This window comes from Amblyomma americanum, chromosome 4, assembly GCF_052857255.1.
Source record: "Amblyomma americanum isolate KBUSLIRL-KWMA chromosome 4, ASM5285725v1, whole genome shotgun sequence".
NCBI classification, from domain to species: domain Eukaryota; kingdom Metazoa; phylum Arthropoda; class Arachnida; order Ixodida; family Ixodidae; genus Amblyomma; species Amblyomma americanum.
In genome coordinates this window covers 113,481,982-113,503,133 of record NC_135500.1, presented here as the reverse complement: position 1 = coordinate 113,503,133, position 21,152 = coordinate 113,481,982, and the positions used below count along the sequence as shown (strand labels likewise).

The 21,152-nt window shown below is 46.8% G+C and overlaps 1 protein-coding gene across 4 annotated transcripts in view; it reads left to right on the top strand.

Annotated features, from left to right (window-relative positions):
- Nucleotides 1-18,512, top strand: part of LOC144128225 (uncharacterized) — a 46,367-nt gene extending 27,855 nt beyond the window's left edge. For all 4 annotated transcript variants that reach the window (XM_077661452.1, XM_077661453.1, XM_077661455.1 and 1 more), the window contains exons 6-8: nucleotides 3,223-3,426; nucleotides 9,339-9,425; nucleotides 13,133-18,512. In XM_077661452.1, the coding sequence (XP_077517578.1) occupies nucleotides 3,223-3,426; nucleotides 9,339-9,425; nucleotides 13,133-13,186 (345 nt within the window). In that variant the 3' untranslated portion in view covers nucleotides 13,187-18,512. The remainder of the gene's footprint in view (nucleotides 1-3,222; nucleotides 3,427-9,338; nucleotides 9,426-13,132) is intronic.
- The last annotated feature ends 2,640 nt before the right edge of the window (nucleotides 18,513-21,152 follow it).

The window sequence follows — 21,152 nt, the reverse complement described above, 5'->3', positions numbered from 1 at the left end:
TTGTTCAGAATCATTTTTTCAGGAAAAAAAATAAAAAATCGCTGCTAGCATGTGCTTGTTATCTGGCCAAAGCCAGCGTGACTGCTTTGCGCTTTTATTGTGTGCTGTCAGGTTTTCTGAGGGGCTAATGCTTGTTTGTGACCAATTTTTTTAAGGGAGCCATGTCCAAAAGTTTGTTTTTTTTAAGCAAAACTTGTTTCTGGTGCTGACCCTAGGGTGCGGGAGGCGCTGCGTTAAATTTTCTCTGGGTTTAGTGTGTTTAGGTATTTACACGATCGTAAGTCGACCTATTTTTTTTTTTTTAATTCGAAAATCCGAATTGGGAGGGTCCACTTACAATCGAAAGCAAAGCATGGCACATTAAATAAAGGCAAGACAAACGAGATATCGGGGATGCTACAGTGTGGTTGCATTTTTGCTGCGGGGCTCCATTGAATCGCTCTTGGTGCTGGCCTTGAGCAGCTGCTATGGCAACGCACAAAGCCGGCACCCCCTCTCCGTGCGTGGCGGCCGATGGCGGCTGATGATAAGCAGTGAAAAAGCCGCGCGGAGGTGGGATTGGACTACCGGCGAATGTGCGGGCCGACAGTTGCAGTTGCCGCGGGTCAGCGTCGAAGCTCAGAAACCGAAACTACGCGGCCAGGCTATTTTTTGACCTAGCGACAGGGGCCTTCCGATTGTTGTCACACTTGCCGTTACGCCCACTAAAGAGGTGCGCGGGTTACAATGCACCATACAATAGGCGAGATTTTTACAGGATCGCTTGCCCTATTGTGACAACTCGACGCGCCCCTTCGGGAGGCTCCCGTGAGATTCCGCAAGTAGGCTTTCCCGCATAGCGTAGTTTACAGAATGGGATGGCGGAGGTCATGCTCGGAGAGTTATGAAGGCCACAGGACTCATTATTCGGACGTAGGCATTAGCTATGCTATGTATTAAGGAAGGATTAAAAAAAAGTGCAATTTTGCATTGCAATTGTTCGAAGCGGGCCGTTGGCTATCTTGTTCGCAGCACATGTGATGTGTGGGAAAGCCCACTTGCAGAATTTCGCACAAGGTCAAGTCTAGCGGCGTTGGAATGCGATCGGTCCGCGTGATAAACGACAAAGAAGGAAGGGAATAGGACCTCTGTATTGTTTTCCTGGAATTTTTTACTCAATCATCGGCTAATTTGCCCAGATATTGCGGTTTTGCCATGGTCGAATTTATGAAAGTCTGCGCGCAGTATACGATCGCTGGCGAGTATTCGGGAATTTTCATATATTCGGAAAATCGTGAATATCAATTTCTCGATTGCGATTATGAATCAGATATCGAACATATTCGATTCGTATTCAAAATTTCGAATATCCGTACACAGCTAATTTTTGGCTATTTTTTTTATCCTCGTTGTTCATTGGGAAGGGCTTCTTTGGTGCTGGTGGTTCTGAATCTTTGGCCACTGATGATTTACTGCCCAAGAACTAACTCTGCGTACGGTATTTGAAAATTACCGCCCAAAATTCAGTCACCAGGCTTTGTTAGCTAAATGTCCAACTATTTTCAACATGGTGAAAAAAGTGCTGTCCTCTTATTGCTTGTCATCTCAAATCTTCAAAACAAGTGCCCGTTGTGATCTAGATTTGTTTTCTCAATGCAGAAAAAAGGGATAACTTGCCAGGCACTTGGATTTTGTTCTTTGCCAGATTGAATATAGCCATAAACTTGCCGTTCACCTGAAAGAAAAAAAAAAGTTTTAAGGTCTCGACTCGCTACCTCATAGAGTGGACACGGCTGAAATCATTTCTAAACAAAGCATTGAAACCTTAATATAGATGGCAGCACAGAATAAGTGGGACTTCTGCATCCCATTTCCTCTTGTGCCTTTAGTATGGGCAGCAAAGTGGGACATATGTGTCCTATTGTCTTGCAAGCTACCACATTTTAGAATTATAAGGTATTATATCAGATGTACACTGCATGCTTTTAATATGTGCACTATCTTCCCCATTGCCAATTTACTGTTCAGTTTTTCTCTTTTTTAGTTATTTTGTAATGTATGAGTAGTACTGAATAACTGTATAACTATAAACATTGTATAACTTTTATTTTCATTATTCTGCTTGGTTGTTGTATATGCTTACTCACCCCTGTGTATAATATGTGTGTCGCCGCGGAAATATGCAATGGCACGATTGTTTCATCAACTTGTTATTACTACTGCTATGTTTGCATTTATATTAGGTCCCAGTACAGTCGCTGACTACGGAACCTCCTTCTGTATACATTTATCCAGGCTGTATTTCCTTCTTATATAATTAAACATGATTGTGATTCTGAAAGGGTTAAGATAAGCTGATAAGCATTGTTGAAACTGGTCAGGTTACACACATGCACTGTGCAAGTCTGCCACCCACTTTCGAACCCCGTTAATTTGGTTCTTTGGTGCAAGTTAAGTGGAAGGAGGGCGGTCTGTATTGTAGCGTGCACCATCCGTGGCGGCATGGATGAACCCTCGGCAAGATTCTGAGGAAAGCAGCGCTGGTGGATGACGGACAAGAAGTGGTCACAACTCCTGCCGTTGCGCATTGTCTGCCAGCGCTGTTTTTCTCAGAATGATTACCAGCCAACTCACCCAGCAACATACCTTCCTCGGAAAGGGTCCATTCTACAAGAGTGGTTTGCTGCGAGTTGTTGCAGTGACCTATGCACATTGTGACTAAATTGCCTCTAGGTGCTCTCTGCCATTTCTACCTTGCACGACACGAGGTTCGGAGGGGAAAAAACGGGCATCGGAGTCCACTAGGGCATAACTTGACACTGCAGAACTTGTGGTGATAAAGAGCCATCACTTTTAAGAATTTTTCATAAAGTTACTGCAAGAAATTTCTTACGTGAGTGGTGGCTTGTATGGCAAAGTCACACTTCAAATTGGCATGTTCAACACCTGGAAACATGCCCCCAGGTCTGCCAAATTTTGACATTGGCAGGTTGGCAGGTATGCGGATCTGAAAGGGGGTAGGAGGTTGAGAAATTCTGGATTGGAAAACCACATTGACAGAGAAGGTTCGCAAAGAAATGCACTGCAGATATCAACCTTTGTTGCAATCATGCCAGAGGGTGGAGTAGTTCCCGTCCAATCACTTGCCCACCACCCCGTAACAACCTGTTGTGACCTCATGTGCAACATTGTATGAGTTTGTGATTGACCTCGTATGCGTGTGCGCTTCTGGTTCTTGTGCAGGGTTGTGGTGAGGGTGTGGCCATGCGGCTGGTCGAATTCTCTGGCGAGCCGTATGACGAGCTGGACCTCTCCTCCAGGCCTGTTGAAGGAGGGGCTGCCGAGAAGTGCAGCTTCCAGCTGTGTGTCACCTGTGCCAAGCACATCCCCACAGTCAGTCAGCTGCACCACTACAAGTACCACACCTTCCACCGATGCAAGGAAAAGGTGCGCTGCTATGTGGCAGAGGGAGAGAGAGAAGGGGGGGTTGGGATCCTGTCCACATGGGGAATGGGGCCTTGGGTCTTGCTCTCACTCAGGGTTCTACTTCACCATTTTTTTCAAAACAGTGAGCGCTTGTTACCACGTCCTTTGACACACTTGTGTAGACAGATTTTATGACCCATAATAATGTGTTTTTTCCTAGTACTAGTGTCACGTGCATTTGAAAGCGCGAAAAAAATAAAAAAATAATGCGGTTTCCTGATCAGTAAAACACTTGTTTAACAAATCCTGGTGTTTCAGCGTCACAGTTTACAGGCATTGCGGCACTGTGGGAAATTTTGTTCATGTGTGTAAAAAAATACCGTATAAAGGCGTGTAATGGCCGCCCTTTTTTTTCCAGATTTGAGGGCCAATTTTCGGGGCCCATACACCCGATGTGCGAAAAAAATTTTTTTTTTAAAGTAAAAACGCAACCAGGTCAGGCAGTGAGCGGCATTTATTCTATGTTCAGTTGTCACTCGCGGAGTCTTCAGACTCCAAGCTGGTGCTGTGCTCTGGTGTATGCTGTTCCCAGAAGAAGTCACGCAGCATGTCCGTTGTTGGCACTTAGCCGTTGTTCCGCACTTCCATCACGCAGCAGAGCAGCTCTTCTTCCAGTTCGGGGAAACTCGCACGGCTTGCCTCGAAAATCGCGCTTTTTGGAGGCTGTGTTCCTCAATGGATTCTTTTGGTTGCACCATCGTCGGATGCATTTCTCGGACACGTCAAATTTCCTGCCCGCCGCACGCTTGCCGTGTTTGACAGCAAACTCCCAGCCATGTAGCTATTAAGGTGCTTGCCTTATCGTGCTAAAGCTGCAACGCTCAGCGGCAGCACATGAAGGCCACAACTGCGGAGAACATGCTACCACAACTCCTGTGCGCTTGACCGCTTTGACAGCCACAAACGGGTGGTGCTGGTGATACTGATGCCGATATGGATAGCGGGAGCTTGCAGCGGAGAGAAAAGTTGGTGATGATGATTAGCCGCGGCCTCGGGCACCATCCGTGGGCGCCACCTGGAAGCTGCTGTGCACATGCATTGCCTCCGCGATCAAGCGCACCTTTGCTCGCAGGCGGAGCTGATCGCGGAGGCCACGGTGCTTACATTTCGAAGGCTATTCCCGCGTGGGTCGTGGAAAGTTTGAGTGCGGCCCTTACAGGCATATTATTTTTTGGTAATATTTCCTTAGTTAAAACAGGGTGCGCCCATGCACGGGTGCGGCCCTTACGCACATTTATACGGCAGCCGTTGCTGTGTTGTCAGCCTTACTACCAGCGTGTTTACTCTCGTAATTTGCACACTTTTTTCCCTTAAAGTAAGGCTTCAAAAAAAAGGGGGTGCGCAAACTAAGCAGGGATTTCGCAAACACATCCTTAAATACGGTACAACAGTCGTAACATGAACTGCATATCATATATTGCTGCCTGTATGTCGACCACCGCCCCCCTCTCCCGCCAACATGCACTCCTCTATGGCTGCAACCAGCCGCACGGAACGTGATGTCAATGGCACCAGAAAAAAACGACGCACAGCAAACATCAGAAAAATCTCCAATTCGTTCGTTTCGTGCATGACCATGGGGTTTTTTGGAGTGCTGGAGGCACTGTGACAGGGCTGATTTTCTGTATCTCGCCGCCAGTTGCGTCATTCATCGCTGTTCAGAAGCGAACGCAGCAAGCTACTGAAGTCTTCGAGATCACCATTTACAAGCAACAGCCAGGTACAAATCTCAGAGGTCATGCATACTTGCCTTCACCGTGGATGCTGCCGCTAACACAGAGAGAGCCCCCCCCCTTCCCGTTTTATTTGGCCTCCCATCTCGCACACAAATTTTGCCCTCTTGTCCAAAGAGGCGACGCAGCATCGTGGGAGTGTTTCTTAATTTGCCACATGCACAGGTCGCCCAGGCATGGCAGCACATATCTCGAATGATTGGTGGCGCCATCCATTCACATTCTAATTAACGGGCTATATTTTACAATGGAGCGTGGTTGAACCAAGTCGTACAGTTAGAATTGTGCAGAATTAATTAGGTTTGAATTAACAAGCTTTCATTGTGTGGCGAACTTCAAAGGACCGCCCAGAATCGTGTGATATATTGAAAAAAAAAAAAAGGCTCTTTAATTGAACTACATGGGGCCAGAAAAATTTTTAGAACCATCGAGTGACAACGAAAAAACTCACGAACTGCTTGCATCGCAGTAAATTTATTTGGGGAAAGACTGGGCAATGCTCGCTTGCCTGATTTTGAAATGAGAACAGTGCATTAGTGACTGTTTTTCACGTTTCCATCAATGCTTTATTGTCTGCGTACTGTTGAAAGCATCGAATCAGAATTTTTCCAAAATCGTTAGTCTCCCTCATCCTTCACGGTGCGATGCGTTGGGTTAATCAGTGTGAGCTCAGCCTTGGTTTGAATGAACACTGCAGAATTATGTGGCTGTTGCTTAGGGCAGTGCTAGCAGTTTGAACGATCTGAATTTTCATATTTACTCGAGCTCAATTTGCATGGCTTGTTCAGTCAAATTTTTGGCTTAATAAGTTGTGCAGCTCTCTCTAATGCCAGTGTGCAGCAGTGCACTCAGGCCGTTTCTTTAAAGGCACTCTGGGAACAATTTCATGTTGGTTCATTATGGATGAATTGCAGTGTCCTAATGGAGCTGCTTTCCCTGAACATGGAGCTAGGAAAGACCAAAAATTAAACACTGTAACATCTCAGTGACACAATCATGGCTGATACGAGTTTTGGGATGATACAAATTCGTAAAATTTCCTGGCCGAAGCACAATGTGCTTAGGCGTCCGAGCACTCTCCCGTGCCACTGCAGGTGATACGAACACGTGAGCCATGACTGCGCTCTCAAGCACTAAGCACTGCCTGCACGTCACATACATTGCCATCTTCAGTCATATGATGTGCACCACATTACTGGAGCGGTCGTGTGTGGCCGTAAATACAGTGCAGTCCACTTATAACGATATCGAGAAAGACGAAAAATATGATCGTTATAACCAATGATCGCTATATCTGGACTGGTTATAAAAAATAAAAAAAATAAAAAACGCGGAACATACCTTTGCAGCTCCGAACTTGAATTCGCTACTTGCTCTAAAGAATAGATGATGTAGAAAGTAGGCTGTGAAAAACAAACTCTATTTCTAGCGCCAGTAACCGTGTCAAGGGTTAGGCGCGCCGAAATGGTCCGAAATCTGCACTTCCTTTTGCGGCAGCTTCAGCTTCACAACCGCGGTGTGCATGGATTCCAGCTGCTGCGCGAACACTGGCGGCAATCTTTTCACATGCATAAAATCAATTAAGGAGTCGATCGACGGCAGTGCACTTTGCGTGGACATCGTGGTCGGGGTCAAGGTGCCACTGTCAATCTCGTTGTCACTGTCGCTGCTGCCGTCGCCACCGTCGCACAACTTTGCCGCCTGTCGAGACAGCACATCTTCGGCGATCGCCTCGTCGGTGACCTCATCACAGAACGAGGCAGCACTGTCTGCAGTCAAAAACTCCTCCATCGACGCACCACCTGTGTCACCAGTAGGAATGAGCTCCCAGAGCTCAGTTATGTCAGGGGCTTAAACCGTGTTGGTCTCAGTGGGTTGGGGAAGTTCGTCCTGACGCACAAAGCCCGCCTTTTTAAAGCAGTTGTATATGGTTGACTGCTTTACTTCATACCGTGCACCGTAAACGAAGCGCACGGCTTTCAAAAGGCTGATCTTCGGGTCAGGGGGCCCGTCTGCATGACCCAACGTGCCAGGAGCTGCGCGGTCAATGGCTAAAATTAGCCACTCCAGCATGCGCCGCCGATACAGGACTTTAAAGTTGGCGATCACGCCGGTGTCCAACGGCTGAAGGCCTGCCGTAGTATTCGAAGGCAGAAACATCAATTTGACAGATGTTATCTTTGGGTTAACGCTGTGTGCGCTACAGTTGTCAAGTAGCAACACTACTTTTCTTCCTTGGCCTTCAATTAAACTGTCGAACTCGAGCAGCCATTCTTCGAACAGGTCGCGGGTCATCCACGCCTTCTTGTTGCTGCGATAGCGGACCGGGATGTGCTGATTCTTAAAGCACGTTGGCTTCTTTGATCGCCCGATTATGAAAGGCTTGAGACGATGGCTCCCGTCCATGCTAACGCACAGCAACACGGTCACCCTAAGTTTCGAGTGCTTCCCGCGGGGCATCGATCTCCTTTAAGAGCGCGAGTCTTCGACGGCAACATTTGAAAAAACAGAGCAGTTTCGTCGCAATTATATATGTCCTTCTCCGCGTAGCGCTCCAGCACGCCGGGCAGCTTTGTCTGCAGCCACTGCTGCTTTGCCTCTGTGTCCAAAGACGCCGCTTCCCCTACCACGTTTTTGTAAACGATTCCGTGCCGCTCTTTTTAAAGCGCTGAATCCAGCCTCCCTCAGGCTCAAAATTTGGCCGTCCCAGAAGAAAAGCGAAGTTTTTTGCTTTGGTGGCAAGTATTGGCCCACTAATAGGCACATTATGCGCACGGGTTGTGATGAACCACTGGTAAAGCGCCTCTTCAACATCGGCGTACAAAGGGTCTCTAACCCTTTTCCGCTGATCGGCATGGCCGCTGATAGCTCCTGCCTTCACAATCGTGGTGCTCCCGGTTTTCAAGATGGTTGATATCGTCGACTGGTCGAGCTCATACTTCTTCACGAGGGCGCTCACCTTGAAGCCGCGTCAAGAAGTCCTGCAAAATATCCATCTTCGTGTCAAGCGACACAGCTTTACGCTTTGTCGGCGCCATCTTTGAACTGGGTTGTACCGTTGGTTGCACGCTGCTTCGGTGGCGTCAGCCTGCTATTGCGAGAGAGAGAGACTGGGTGCGGCACGGGCGCCACCGCGCCGCTTTGCTTGTCGCTTTTTTTTTTCTTTCTATCTTTTTCGGAGCGACTGTGACTGACGCGTGTGAAGCAGCTAGCGCCATCTTGTGGCGCGCTGCGCCTGCTCAAGTACTCTCTGGTGCGCGGGCGGCGCGGGACGCGTAGCGTGGTAATGGCGGCAGATACGAACTTACGGAGGTAAACATCGCCTCGTCTCGACATCGTTCGTTTCAGGGAACTAAGCAACGCAAATGTTACGATTATTTTGCACGGAAAAAGCCATCTGGATGGCAATATTTTGATCGTTATATCCGATATGCGGTGAATAACCTATCGTTATAAATGGTTTTTTTCCCCATAGACCTAATGCATAAAATGACACTCTCATGTCGACCCATCGTTATAACCGATATATCGTTATATGTGGTATCGTTATAAGTGGACTGCACTGTAAATCCCACCAGCGGTTAACAGACCTACATAAGTGCACTTCCTGCGCTTCTGCTTATGGATTTTGTTCGTTCATGGGTTATGCAGATTTTAGTTGGTACGATATTTTTTGCAGCCCTGTGAGATATTCGTGTTGTCAAAATCCTGCTCTGCAAGTATCGCCACTACCCATTGTTTTCACGACAAAATATGATGACGTTGAGACTGATCTTTGTACGCTTACTCTGTGGCTAGGCTGCGGTGCCATTTGCTTAAAAACAACGGTCACTGAGTCCCCTTAGGCCTTGACATCACAAATGGGAATCGGGCGGCGGGAATGAAAATGCCAAATTTTTTAGTGCAGTTTTGTTCATAAGTAAACGTGTCTTTTGCTGGAAGACCCGCTACAACATAGCTGTACATAGCCAAACAGTTTATTTTTATTAGGAACAAAGATTAGTTGGGGCTGGCCCCTTTCTTAACCGCATATCCCGTCACTGCCGTGTGGTGGACACTCGGAGGCACCAGTGGGGAGGGGGGGCACAGGCAGTGTCAACCCCAAATGTGCAACCCTCGTGTGTGTGTGTGTGTGCGCAGATCGAACGCCTGCGGGAGGAGCAGAAGGTGACCGAGTCGCATATCATCCTCGAGCGATGCCTGCAGGACGATGCCTGGGTCAACCAGGTGGGGCTTTTTTTCTCCCTACATCCTTACCCTCCCTTCACGCAGACTAACCTTTTATGCTGTAATGCCCAGGAGTTGAAAAACGTCAGATAGAAGTTGCGAGCTTCCAGGGTTGTATGATTGATTATCTCTTCACTGCGGACGTGTGGAAAAACTGAGATTTTTATATGAAAGAAATGATTACGTGAAAATAATTAAATCTAGCTAATTTTGGTGATTTTTGAATAATGCCCAAGGATGATAAGATGGCAAGCAAATCGCAGACCCATGCAGTAAATTAAGAGTAAAATTAAAAACTGCACCATTGCCTGAAAACACAACCTACGGAGGTCTGGGTAGCGGGTAGTGTGTGCCCAGGCCTTCGTGGGTTGTTCTTTTGCGATGACGGGTAACTTGCGTTTCATCAATTAGACAGGAAGCTATTGAGCCTCTAATATGTGTCATTTTTGCTCTTTTGGTGAACGCCAGTTCTAAATAACTATTCATTGGAGCCAAAAACCACTCCATATTTACTGAGAAAAACATTTTATTTAAGCGGCACAGAAGCAGCTCTCTTTTTGGTGCTGTAGTTTTTCCAGAAAACTGCATGCAAGCAGGCTATGTTGAACAAAAGTATATTGTTTTATGCACTTCATTTGTTGCTCACAACACATACTGTTGAAAAGTAAATACTCTTTCTAATTGGCTAAAACTTTTCTGTCATAAGCTGCAGGGCCACAGCAATCATGCGAACATTGCGATAAATGGCCAGGGACCATGCAAGCGAGGGCCCTTAGCTTTAGGTGTACAGTAAAACCTCGTTAATTCGAACTCGAGGGGGACCGGAAAATTGTTCGAATTAAGCGGAGTTTGAATTAACGAGCGGGGCGCTAAAAAAAGCGGCCATCACGCCCGGCAGCACGGGCCGAAGCTAAAACAGGCATATCTGAGATCGTTATCTCTTACTACGCGCTACTACACATTTGCGGCGGGCGATTGCGCGAATTAAAATCATAGAGCCCGAATGTCGAAGGAAATAAAGTTAATTTGTTCATGCGGTTGGAGCTAACATCAAAATGCATTCGCGTAAGCAGCAAGCTTAATGATTAAATATGACACTATGCTTCAAAAACATGTTTATTAACAGCAGATTGGCAAAGCATATCAAAGAGAAAAATAATCGGTGATGCGCATTTGTTTTCGTTTCCTTTGCCGTGACTCGACAAGCATCGTCTGCAACTTGCCCAACAGCTCCAACGCAGCGTCCGAATTATCATCGGCGGAGAAGTAGCGCGCAGCCAGATCGAGTGCTGACGCTGTTTCACATGCACTCGGGGGTGGCAATGGATCGTCGCCTCCGTCGGACTCGTCGTCGCTGTCAGCTGTGCTCGCCGCGCCCGAGTTGTGCGGCATCTGGTCACCGCAGGCCGCTTCAATAATCTCGGCATCGCTTAACTTCGCTGCTTTGCCTATAACTAGCAAGCGGCACTGTTCCGTGCCAGTCGCGTTTGCGCACACCAACACCGTCACTCTTCCCTTGCTTCTCTTCCCGCCTGAACACGTGTCGCCTTTGTAACTGACAGCCTTGTTCGGCAGCAACTTAAAATAAAGCGCGGTTTCATCTGCATTGAGCACATCGCTGAGCGAGTAATCGGCAAGGTAGTCCTTTAGTTGACCTGCTGCAACGGCTTGCGCCGGAGCCACCGTGGCCGGAGCATAGGCGGCGCCCGCGGTAGGGTGGCTACCCGCGTGACCGCGCGTCAGCCAAAAATAGACAAGCCAATGCTTCGACGCTCCGGCAGCGAAAACCTGCTACGGCATGCACCGGAAGGTTGGTTCGGGCAACGAAATTCATGTCTCACCTCGTGCGTGCTGACATGCGTGCTGGCTTATTTTTTTTCTCATCATTCTGCATTTTTTTTAAATTTTCAGCGCATTGTATTTGCTACGAGGTGACTTCTATATGCGAGGAGCAATGCCACCCATCGGCGCCTAGTTCGAATTAACCGACGTGGATACCGGCATATTCGAATTATCGGGAGTTTTGACCCATTGAAATACACAGGGCTTTGCCGGGACCCGGCCGTCAGTTCGAATTAACCGGCAGTTCGAATTAAGCGATTTCGAATTAACGAGGTTTTACTGTATTGCAGTAGAGCCCAAGGTCACTTATGTCACTCGAGAATATGCAGAATACTACCAGTCTTATTGAACATGCCTCATTTATTTAATCTTTTTTAAAGGGACACTGAGTAGAAATTGAAGTTGGCTTGTATCGATAGAATAGCAGCTCCTGATCACAAAAACGCCACTCTTACTGAAAACAAAGCTCTTGTAATGTAGAAAATAGCAAGAACCAAAATACAGGTGTCGCCGCCACAGGCCAATCTCGCAAGTACAAGCGTGATGACTTCCTAGGACAAGATGCGCCAACTTGGAGGAATTTTCCTTACTTCATGGAAGCCACGAATCTCTGAGCCTGGCAAAGGAAGGTTGCGCACCGCACCACTAGCCGTCAGAAATCACGGAGTCTGCGTTTACGTCACGTATCACGTCACTCCGTTCCGAGACGTCATAAGAGTTGCCGTGGCGTCATAAGAGTTCCCTGAGTTTGAATCAGAGCGGCGGGTAAAACTTTTTCATCTTCGAATCCAAATTTCTTTGAAATAAATGCATCTTTCGCACCCGGACAAGCGGCAACAAAGCCATGAAATGCCGAACTATCAAATTTTGCTAACAAAAAAAAATGATAGAGTTCTCCTCAGTGTCCCTTTAAGAAACAACGGTCTAAACGAGTAAGAAATTCAGTGAACTTGGTTAGTTTATGGTTTATGGGGGTTTAACGTCCCAAAGCGACTCAGGCTATGAGGGACGCCGTAGTGAAGGTCTCCGGAAATTTTGACCACCTGGTGTTCTTTAACGTGCACTGACATCGCACAGTACACGGGCCTCTAGAATTTCGCCTCTGGAGAGCTTGAACAGCTTTTGGGCCCATTTGCGGGAATAATTTCGTTTCGGGACAAAGTAGGGACAGAATATCACCAGGTTTGTCCCTAACTGCCCCCAGATTCTCTTTATGGGGCAGCATCCTTGCAAATGAGAGGTGTTGACAGTTCGTTGCAAAAATTAAGGACAGGTGGTGCATTGGGCCTTTGCTTTGTTTTTTGTTTCCTCTACAGCACAATGTTTATGTGTAGCAATAGAATTGTTTTAAAGATTTCATTTCTGTTATGTGATGTAAAGCCTTTAGAATGTGCCAAGCACGGGTGCCATGATATAGGTCACAAGAAACCACATATTCATATGTGCCTTTTTTTTTTTACATCTTGCATGCCCTGCTACCCTCGAATAATACAGAAGGCCCTGAAAGCAAATTATCAGTATGGGAAGTAATATCCTCAATGGAGACACCCTACTGAAGACATAACATGCAGTGCTTGTTTGCTGCATGCATGCATGTTCAGGTATGGAAAGTCGAACAAAAATTTCGAGGTACTACATCTGCAAAAGCACTGGATGCTATTGCTGCAGAAGCGCATTGATTCTCCTGAAAAGCCCCTGTGTTCTATTAATGCTATAATAATCATCATCATCATGAACTGCTGGTCCTTCCTGTTCTGATTGTTCCTGTGATGTCGGGTGTTTCCCATGTGATGAGCACAGTGTGCCTTGACTAGTGCGATTGTGATTGTGGTGCGAGCATTGTGTGCTTCATTTCTTTGGCACAGATGTTTGCAGACCTGCAGAAGCTGTGGCGGACATGCGTGCCCGAGTCCAGTTGACCGGCTCGAACGCACCCGCCTCACACAGCCACCCTGGATTCTTCCCTGCATTCTCTGTCGTTGCCCCCTTCCTTCACAACCGCAGCACGTGCTGCTTTTTGTGTACAGTCATTTTGTTTGTTTGTTTTTGTATCTTCACTTCTCCCCACTGTACCATGCCCCCCCCCCGCCCCCCCTTCCCCTGCGAAAGCAGGAAGTCCCCTCTCCACTTGATCCAAACGGCCCCCAGTTTTTGCTGTTCTTGCCCATCAATGTCACCTTAGTTATCGTCTGTGTGCTTGGCTTGACCTGCAGCGAATTTTGTTGATTTCGCTCCACTATTGCAGCAGGTTCCCTTTCGATGACACGTCCCCTTCATAGCTTCAATTAACGGCCGATTATCTACACGGCATCAAAGGCTTACTGTTTTTTTTTTATTGTTTTATGTCTGGCAAGTTGGCACCAGTAAAAGGTGGCTTCCAAGTTATAAATTGGCATTGGCAAGAGGAAAGGAAAGGCAGGTGGTTTGCACTGCATCATGTTCACTTGGGCATTCTGGCAGTCTTACCTGTGACTTGAGTTCGCAAGACCACAGCAGGCTCTGCTCTCATTTTCTGTTCCACCCCAGTGACTTGTTCTTAATACATTTATTTTTCCCTCAACTGCCAACACTCTTCACTTGGGAGGTACCGTATTTACTCGTGTAATTTGCGCACGCTTAATATATTATTACCCAGGTTTCCAAAAAAAAAAAAAGAACTTTCATATTTTGTGCTCCCTGCTTTGCCAGACCGCCAGCATTTACGTGGGTGTGCGCAAGGCAGGCTTGGGAAGATTGGTGCGGCTGCATCACTGTGTGCAGCTGTGAAAGGTGCGAGTGGCAAGTGGACGAATTGTGTGCTGTTTGTCTGGCTCGCTCGCGCTGACAGTTACTTTCCCAGAAAAACATTTGTGTGTGCACCGAAACTACCGAGCCGTTTGCTGCTTGGTTTGCCCCACTAGACAGCCGGGCCGAATGTGAGGGCGCCATTTCATCGCCTGATTTGCCTCTGACTGTATTGCTGCGTGCTTATTGCTTTGGGCTCTGCGCGCACCTTCATAACATCCCGTGGGGAACTACATAACATGGGGTGGGGCGGGAGGGGCATGCATCTTGTATTTGGAGTCAACTTTTTTTTAGCCAGCGAGTTGTGCGAGTTGGGACGTGAACGTATAGGGGGCAATATACAGTACATATTGTGTGTTATGACCTTATTTGTAGAGTTGTTTATGACGTGTTCAGAAAATTTTCACATAATTTGCACACTCCATTTTGAAGCTTTAATTTAAATAAAAAGTGTACGAATTATGCTAGTAAATACGGTAATGTGTCGACTGCTGCTAGAATTGGGCATGCATGTGTTCAGTCAATCGGTAGTCAACCTGAAGTGGCCAGTGTGATCGTCAAAGAGGTAGGGCAGAAATAAATCAAATGAATCCTGGCCACTCGTACCTTCTGTCACTTGCCTCTTGCTTCCTCTCCCTTCGAAGCTATTCACTTGTCGCTGCAAGAACTGCCGACAGAGCTGGGGGCCAGGTGGCCGTGCTCTGTCCACTTTTTACCAGTCTTTCCTGTGTTCCACTGCTCCCCCCCCCCCCCCCATTTTAGAAGGCGGTCATTCTCGACTGTTGTCCTCCTTTACATTTCGGAGCAATGTTTGGCAGGAGATGTGTGGTGGTACCATTCAGCTTGAAAAGCGTAAGAACAAACAAAACAAATTTTGGGGAGTGTTGGCACGGTGTGTGAATGTATGCTGAATTACTGTGCAGAACAAAGGGCATTTGTGGTGGCCACATCAGCTGGAGAACGAAACCGGTGCGCTTTCTATGTTGCTTGTGGTGGGATGACTTTTCACTAGCAAGGTGTGTCTCCTGTTCCCCCACTGCCATGTAACATTGTAACCCCCCCCCCCCCCCCCCCCCCCCCCTCCCTTCTGGTCAGGCAGTCAGAACTGCCAGTGCAAGTTCTGGGGTACGCCCCAAATAACTTCATCAGCTGACTGAGTTGAATGATTATTACCTGGTCTAATGTTCTTGATAGACAAGGCTAGCCCTCATTGGCACATGGTTACAATAACGCAGCCGTTTCATGGGTAATCCTCCGGTTGTCACAAAGCAGTGTCACAGTGACTAAAGGCTGCTTCACAGTAGTCTTTTTTATCGGCCTTTTCCAGTTTGGGTGCAAAAGCTCACTAGATGGCATCATCGTCGTGGGCTCTGACGTGCTGTAATTTGACTGGGTTCAGGAGTTGTAACTAATAGTAACTGCAGTTTCTTGGGCTGCCTTGATTCCTTTTGAGTTTCTTTACTGCGTTATTTTGTAGACTTTTTCAGTTCTAGTTTCTTGAGGCTTTGCTGCCAGGATAGACTTTTGCTAAGCCAGTGGCCTTTGACTAGCATGTGTAATGTTGTGAACAATGAAAGGAGTTCATATGACATTAATATAGCTTGCTAAGAGATTATTGCTCCATAACAGTGAAGATTGTTTGCTCCAGTTTTGTTTTAGTGCATGACCTGGAATGATTGACGTGCCATCTGAGCTGTCCTTAAAGAATTTTCTTATGTAAGTGCACTTTTTCTCATCTGATTGTTCAGTTTTAAAACAGGCAATGCCTTTTAAAATCTGCTCAGTGCAAGGTGGTAAACGATGAGCCATGTCAGACGAGGTCCTCGCGTTGTTTACAAGCAAAACTTCAGTCCTGGATATGTACCTGTGCTGTAAATAGATGTTTTTCGTCATTTCAATACAAGCTGATTTTTCTTGCAGAGTTTTTGCAATTAGCAGTATTAAACCGTGCACTGTTTAACATTGTTCGGGTATGTGCTTCCTTTAATCAAGCAAGTTCCACTAATGTGCATAGCTACAATGGAGGAAACTGCTGTTCTCATTCCCACCATTTTTTTTTTTTTGCCTAAAGTGCCATCCTTAAGCAAGAAGACGAGAGTTTTTTGTGATTTTGCAATCTTTGAGTTGATCGGCATTGCATTCCTCTATATTGGCTATCAAGCTGAGCATCTTTAACACCGGTGACGTTTCAAAACAGTTTTGCACTTTTCTGAGATGCCTTTGACTTGCATCATGGTTCACTGTCTCTGCAGCGTTCACGATTGCTTTTTGACATGGTCTCGTTTTTCAAGCGTCAACCAGACGGAAAGTGTGGTGCATCATTCACGTCATGCACATAAACAGCTGCACCTAAATGTGTATTCAGACCAGCAGTGATTTCGCGTAGCTATTGTTGGAATCTGTATTTTATTGAGCTTTTGTGCCTTGTTATTGACTTTGAGGTTTTACTGGCTGCTGCATTTTTGTAGTTTCTTTTTGTAGTTCAATTTACTCTTTGTTTTTTCATCTTGTTCCAGTTCTTCTCTGTGCACACCTGTGTGCAAGGCTTTTTTGGAGGAAAGGTCATTCCTCTATTTCGAACTTTGTTTTGTCGTGTTTTGATTTTGCTTGCACCACAAGGAGTGCAGGGAATACCTTGTAATGCAGCTGCTTTTCTTGTCTGCTGTCTTTTCTAGTGACAGTATTGTTTACAATAACACTGCTGTTTTTGGAATGTGCATTTTTCTGAGTGAATACATCGTGGCGCGATTTCACTGGGTGCTTAGTGTTGCTGAGTGGGAAGGGTGTACAGGGCAAGGCGGCTGCCGCGATGCAGGGAAGATTTTGCTGTTGTAGGGAAGTTTGCTTGCAACACTTGGCAGTCGTCTCTCGTCTCGCTGTGGGGTGTGTGTGTTCACGTAGGGGTTCCGGGTTGTGTGAACATTGAAAAGTGGGCCAAATCTAACGGATTCTAAATTGTAGAGTGCAGTTTGTGCACATACTGCAGCCATGCACTATTCCTGTAATGTTCGGTCCCGATCGCCTACCCTTGCAGCACTAGTGTGAGGGAGTCCTGACACACACAAATTGTTTTTTCTTTTTTGCGCCTGTGCATTGCTCACTACATTTCAGAGAGCTATTTGGTTTATAGCGGTGTTCTTTATGTAGTATGATTCACAATATAGGCTGGCCATGCTCCACACACACATGTACTGTTCGGCTCCCTCTGGAAAACTTTGGAACTGTAGAAAAGTGGCCACAGCCAGCTTGGGTAATGAAGCCTTGCCTGTCTGCTCTTGATTATGGCTTGGTTACGTTCACTGCCATGTGGAAACCGTTGCCCAAAGGAGGGTTCTTGGTGCAGTTGCTGTGGCCTACCACTTTGCACACATACCCCACAGCTTGGCGCGTTTCTAGGTCTCTTTGCAGTCTGCTTTGCATTCCTTGCACACCCATGCTTTGGCAGCAGGGCCTGGGCTGCAGCTGCTGGTATTGTTAACTCTTCCGTGCCTTTGAGCACGTGAGCTTGTGCTGGATGCACGACTCTGCAAGAGTGCTGGTGCGCATCTTTCATTTTTTTTTTTTTTTTACAAGAGTGCCGAGTGTAGGGGGAACTCTGCAAACAGTTTCATGTACATAAGGGTTGTAGGAGTGCTGTGGGCGTAAAATTTAGTGCATAGTTTTAGCTGGCCTCATCTCTGACTGTCGTTAACACTGGCCAGACCTCTGCACAGTACTGTGCTCGTGCTGGGCAACGTGGCGTGACTAACTTTCGTATAGTTTGTATGCTCTGAGTGCCTGTGCAGAAGCAGTGTGTGTCTTGGAATGAGCAGCAACATTTCTTTGATGCAAACTGCAAAATGAGTAACCTTGTAATACTAATTGGCTCTTTCTGCTGTGCTAAATTTGTGATACCTGCTGCCTTCCCAAAGGATTGGCACTAGATGGTGCCAAGGGACAGGCAGGCATGCACTCTGTACGCTTATAATTGTCATATAAAAGTTTAGTTTATGCCCTGCGTTATGCGGGCAAGCAGGCTTTCAAACTGGGAGCTGCTTTGTGTGCATGTTCTGTTGGCCTGTTTTGTGTTAGTTTTGCCAAGCCTTTTATGCAATGATCGCTGCTGATAATCTGTGGAGTAGAGTTTTTTGAGTGTGCCGAAGTCTGCGATGGTTGTGTTGCCTGTCGATTTCTTTGGTTGCCGAACAGTGCTTTTGTTTTTGATGAGCGACAGTCGAGAATGGCCTGCCTCAGCTTCTTCATAAATATTTGGCAGCGTTATCAGAGCTGCCAAGCAGCTTTGTTTGCTCTTCATCCTTCCCTGACTCTGTTCTGCATTTTAGCCTGAGAGAGGCATCTGTGTCACACCACGGTCAAATGTGTATTTGTACAAGTGATTCTCCTGATTCATTTCTAACCATGGTGTATTTTTTTTTCTAGCCAGTAGAGGTCAGGGGAAATAAAGCATTTCATGTAGTCCCATCTGTGCTGTCATGGCTGTTCACAGTAACTTTCTTTGAGATGTGAGGGAGTACAGCCTGCACTTCCTGTACTGCAGTGCTAGCGGGGCACTGCCATGTACTAAACTGATTGAAATCATTCGGTATCATCGGGGATCGCAGACTTCTTTTTTTTGTGGAGCATGCTCGCAAGCACTTGGCCAGCTTAGAATGTGTACCTAAAAATGGTTTTTCTGCTTCAAAGATAAATTGTTAAGTATCGCCTAATTCCACTGTGCACTGAACGTAACAGCTTCATTTACGACACACCTAATGCAGCGTTCCTGGGGATTTACCACAAATGGGATAGATCGGTAATTCATAGAGAATTTGGCTTATCTGGAAAGTCTTGCCCCGGAACAAAAGCGCGAAGTCGCAGTTTAACGAAACAAGGAAAATGACGTGGGAAGGGGTACAGAACCACAGGAATGGAAGGTAAAGGCCAGGATACAGCAGGTGGAAACTCGGAGTGAAATGCAAAACAGGTGAACAAAGCAAAGAGCACTGGAAGCACACAGGTGTGCACACGGGGGTGGGGAGCAATGATTTTGTTCCATGTTATTCCCTAGCTGTTACCCAGAAGATGTAAACGGCTAGGTGCTCCCATGAACTGAGGCCCACCTCTTGTGAAGAGTCCTGCGCTTGTATATATCAGTATCGGAAAGGAAAAAAATCACTTTGTAAAGAACTATGTTAGTGCATACAAACGCATCAAAGAAACGGTGAAACAGAACAGATAACACTGAATGAGAGAGAGGAAGGTAAGCCCTCAGTTGTGGGAATGTGCCAACCTGCTCCATTGCATTAAACATACATGCTGCTGAAGGTTTGTGGTTTTTGATGAGATTTCGCCAAATTACTATCTTAGCTAGCAAGAGCTGCAGCAAGTGCAGCGGCTTGAAGCATACGACCTAATGTTCACAGGCATGACTGGTTCCTTTTCCCGATATGTGACGAGAAAAATGATCTACGCGGTATCCAACCAAAGTTTCATTTAGCTTTCTAGCCCTTTCCCACCTACAGTTCGCACACGGTGCGAGTGTTTTGCACACTTGCTTTGGCAGCGGTGCCAACACTGTCCCATACGAACATGGCGGAAAATTGCTTTTAAGAGGCTCTAGTAGTGATAAATTTCAGTCCTGCTAGATTTATCAGGCTTCTGCACAGTACTGTCGCATAAATGACAGCGCGAAAGGTTTTGCATAGTTCAATTCCATGGACTTTCTACCAAGGTGTTTAATCGGAATTGAACCTCAAGTCGAAATTGGAACTGAACCAGTATTTTTGCCCAGAACCGAACCTGAATCTACAGCCACCATACCAAACCAGAATGACTCAAAGGAACTGTTCCGAACCGGTTCAGGAGGTGGTCTAGCTCAAGTTCTGGCACTATGCAATTTTTTTGTCAGACAAAAGAGGTTTTACTGCACAAGTTTAGCCATTGACAGCTGTGATAGGGGTCTAAAAATAGCACTCAATCTACGAAATATCTAAAACGAGGGAAAAGAGTCGTCTACGAAACAAATTGCACGATTCCATAATACGAATTTGTAGATCGTACACTCTTAATTTAGGTTCCACATAAATGTTTGCGGTTCCACATAAGTTTTGGTTAAAGCCTCTATTCCACATATATTATCTAGAACGAGGCTCATTTCAGCTTTGTTTAAGTGGAACACACACTTTTGCAGCCCCTTTCCGTTATAAGTAACTTCTGTGGAATACATTGATTACATTGGAACAGCCAGCTCATTGTTTTTCCCCGAAACAGTCAAGTGGAACACAGGTTCCAGCTACTTCATTACGTGTTTCAGATAGAACTAGATCACTGCTCACGAGATAAAAAGTCGGCGAGCGCTGCGATGGGAAACTACTTTTTTCTTGTGTCGTTGGGCACCTGACAAGTGGGTGTGTGACATATGAGAGCCAATGGGAGCCCTGCCGTCGTTCTACGTTTCTTTGCACTTGGATTCTCTGAAGTTCTCAAGTTATGTGACTCCTATATCATCAACCAGACTGCCTTCAACTTGCTGTTCATCGCTGTTCTGCGGATACATATGCCCGCGCCGTCGCCCGCAAGCCTCGATTCCATAGCGACTTCCATCATGGCTTCGCTGCTGACCGGCAGCCATCTTGTGGTTCCTCTTCGCACCGCCACTCCTGCGGTGGTCACCCGAGACTCCCCCCTTAGGTGTGCCCTCTACTTCCTCAAGCTCGCACTCCTGTTCGCGTGCCTAGGCGGGCACTTCCCCTCGCCGAGGTTGCCGCGGTGTCTGCTAGTTCCTGGCGGCCTTCCTGGGTGATGGTGGTGGCGGCATCTCCGCCTTTGGGTCGTGGTTCCTGGAGTGGCTGCAGCTTGTTCCCCTGCCTCAGAGGATTGAAGAACCTCGGAAGCAGAAATATTGGTTGTAACCTGCGGCTGTGAACGGACCTGGCCGTTCGCCTTCGCTGCTCTGCGCAGCCTGCCGGGCGGGTTGCCCCTGCTCGTCGCCTCGACGATTCTGTTCCTTTGGATGTGCAGCAAGCATCACTTCCGCCTTCCATTTTCCTTTATTTACTCTATGCTCCTTTTTTTACGTTCTATGGGACCTGCAGTCCACCCTTCCTTCCTTCTTTTCACTTC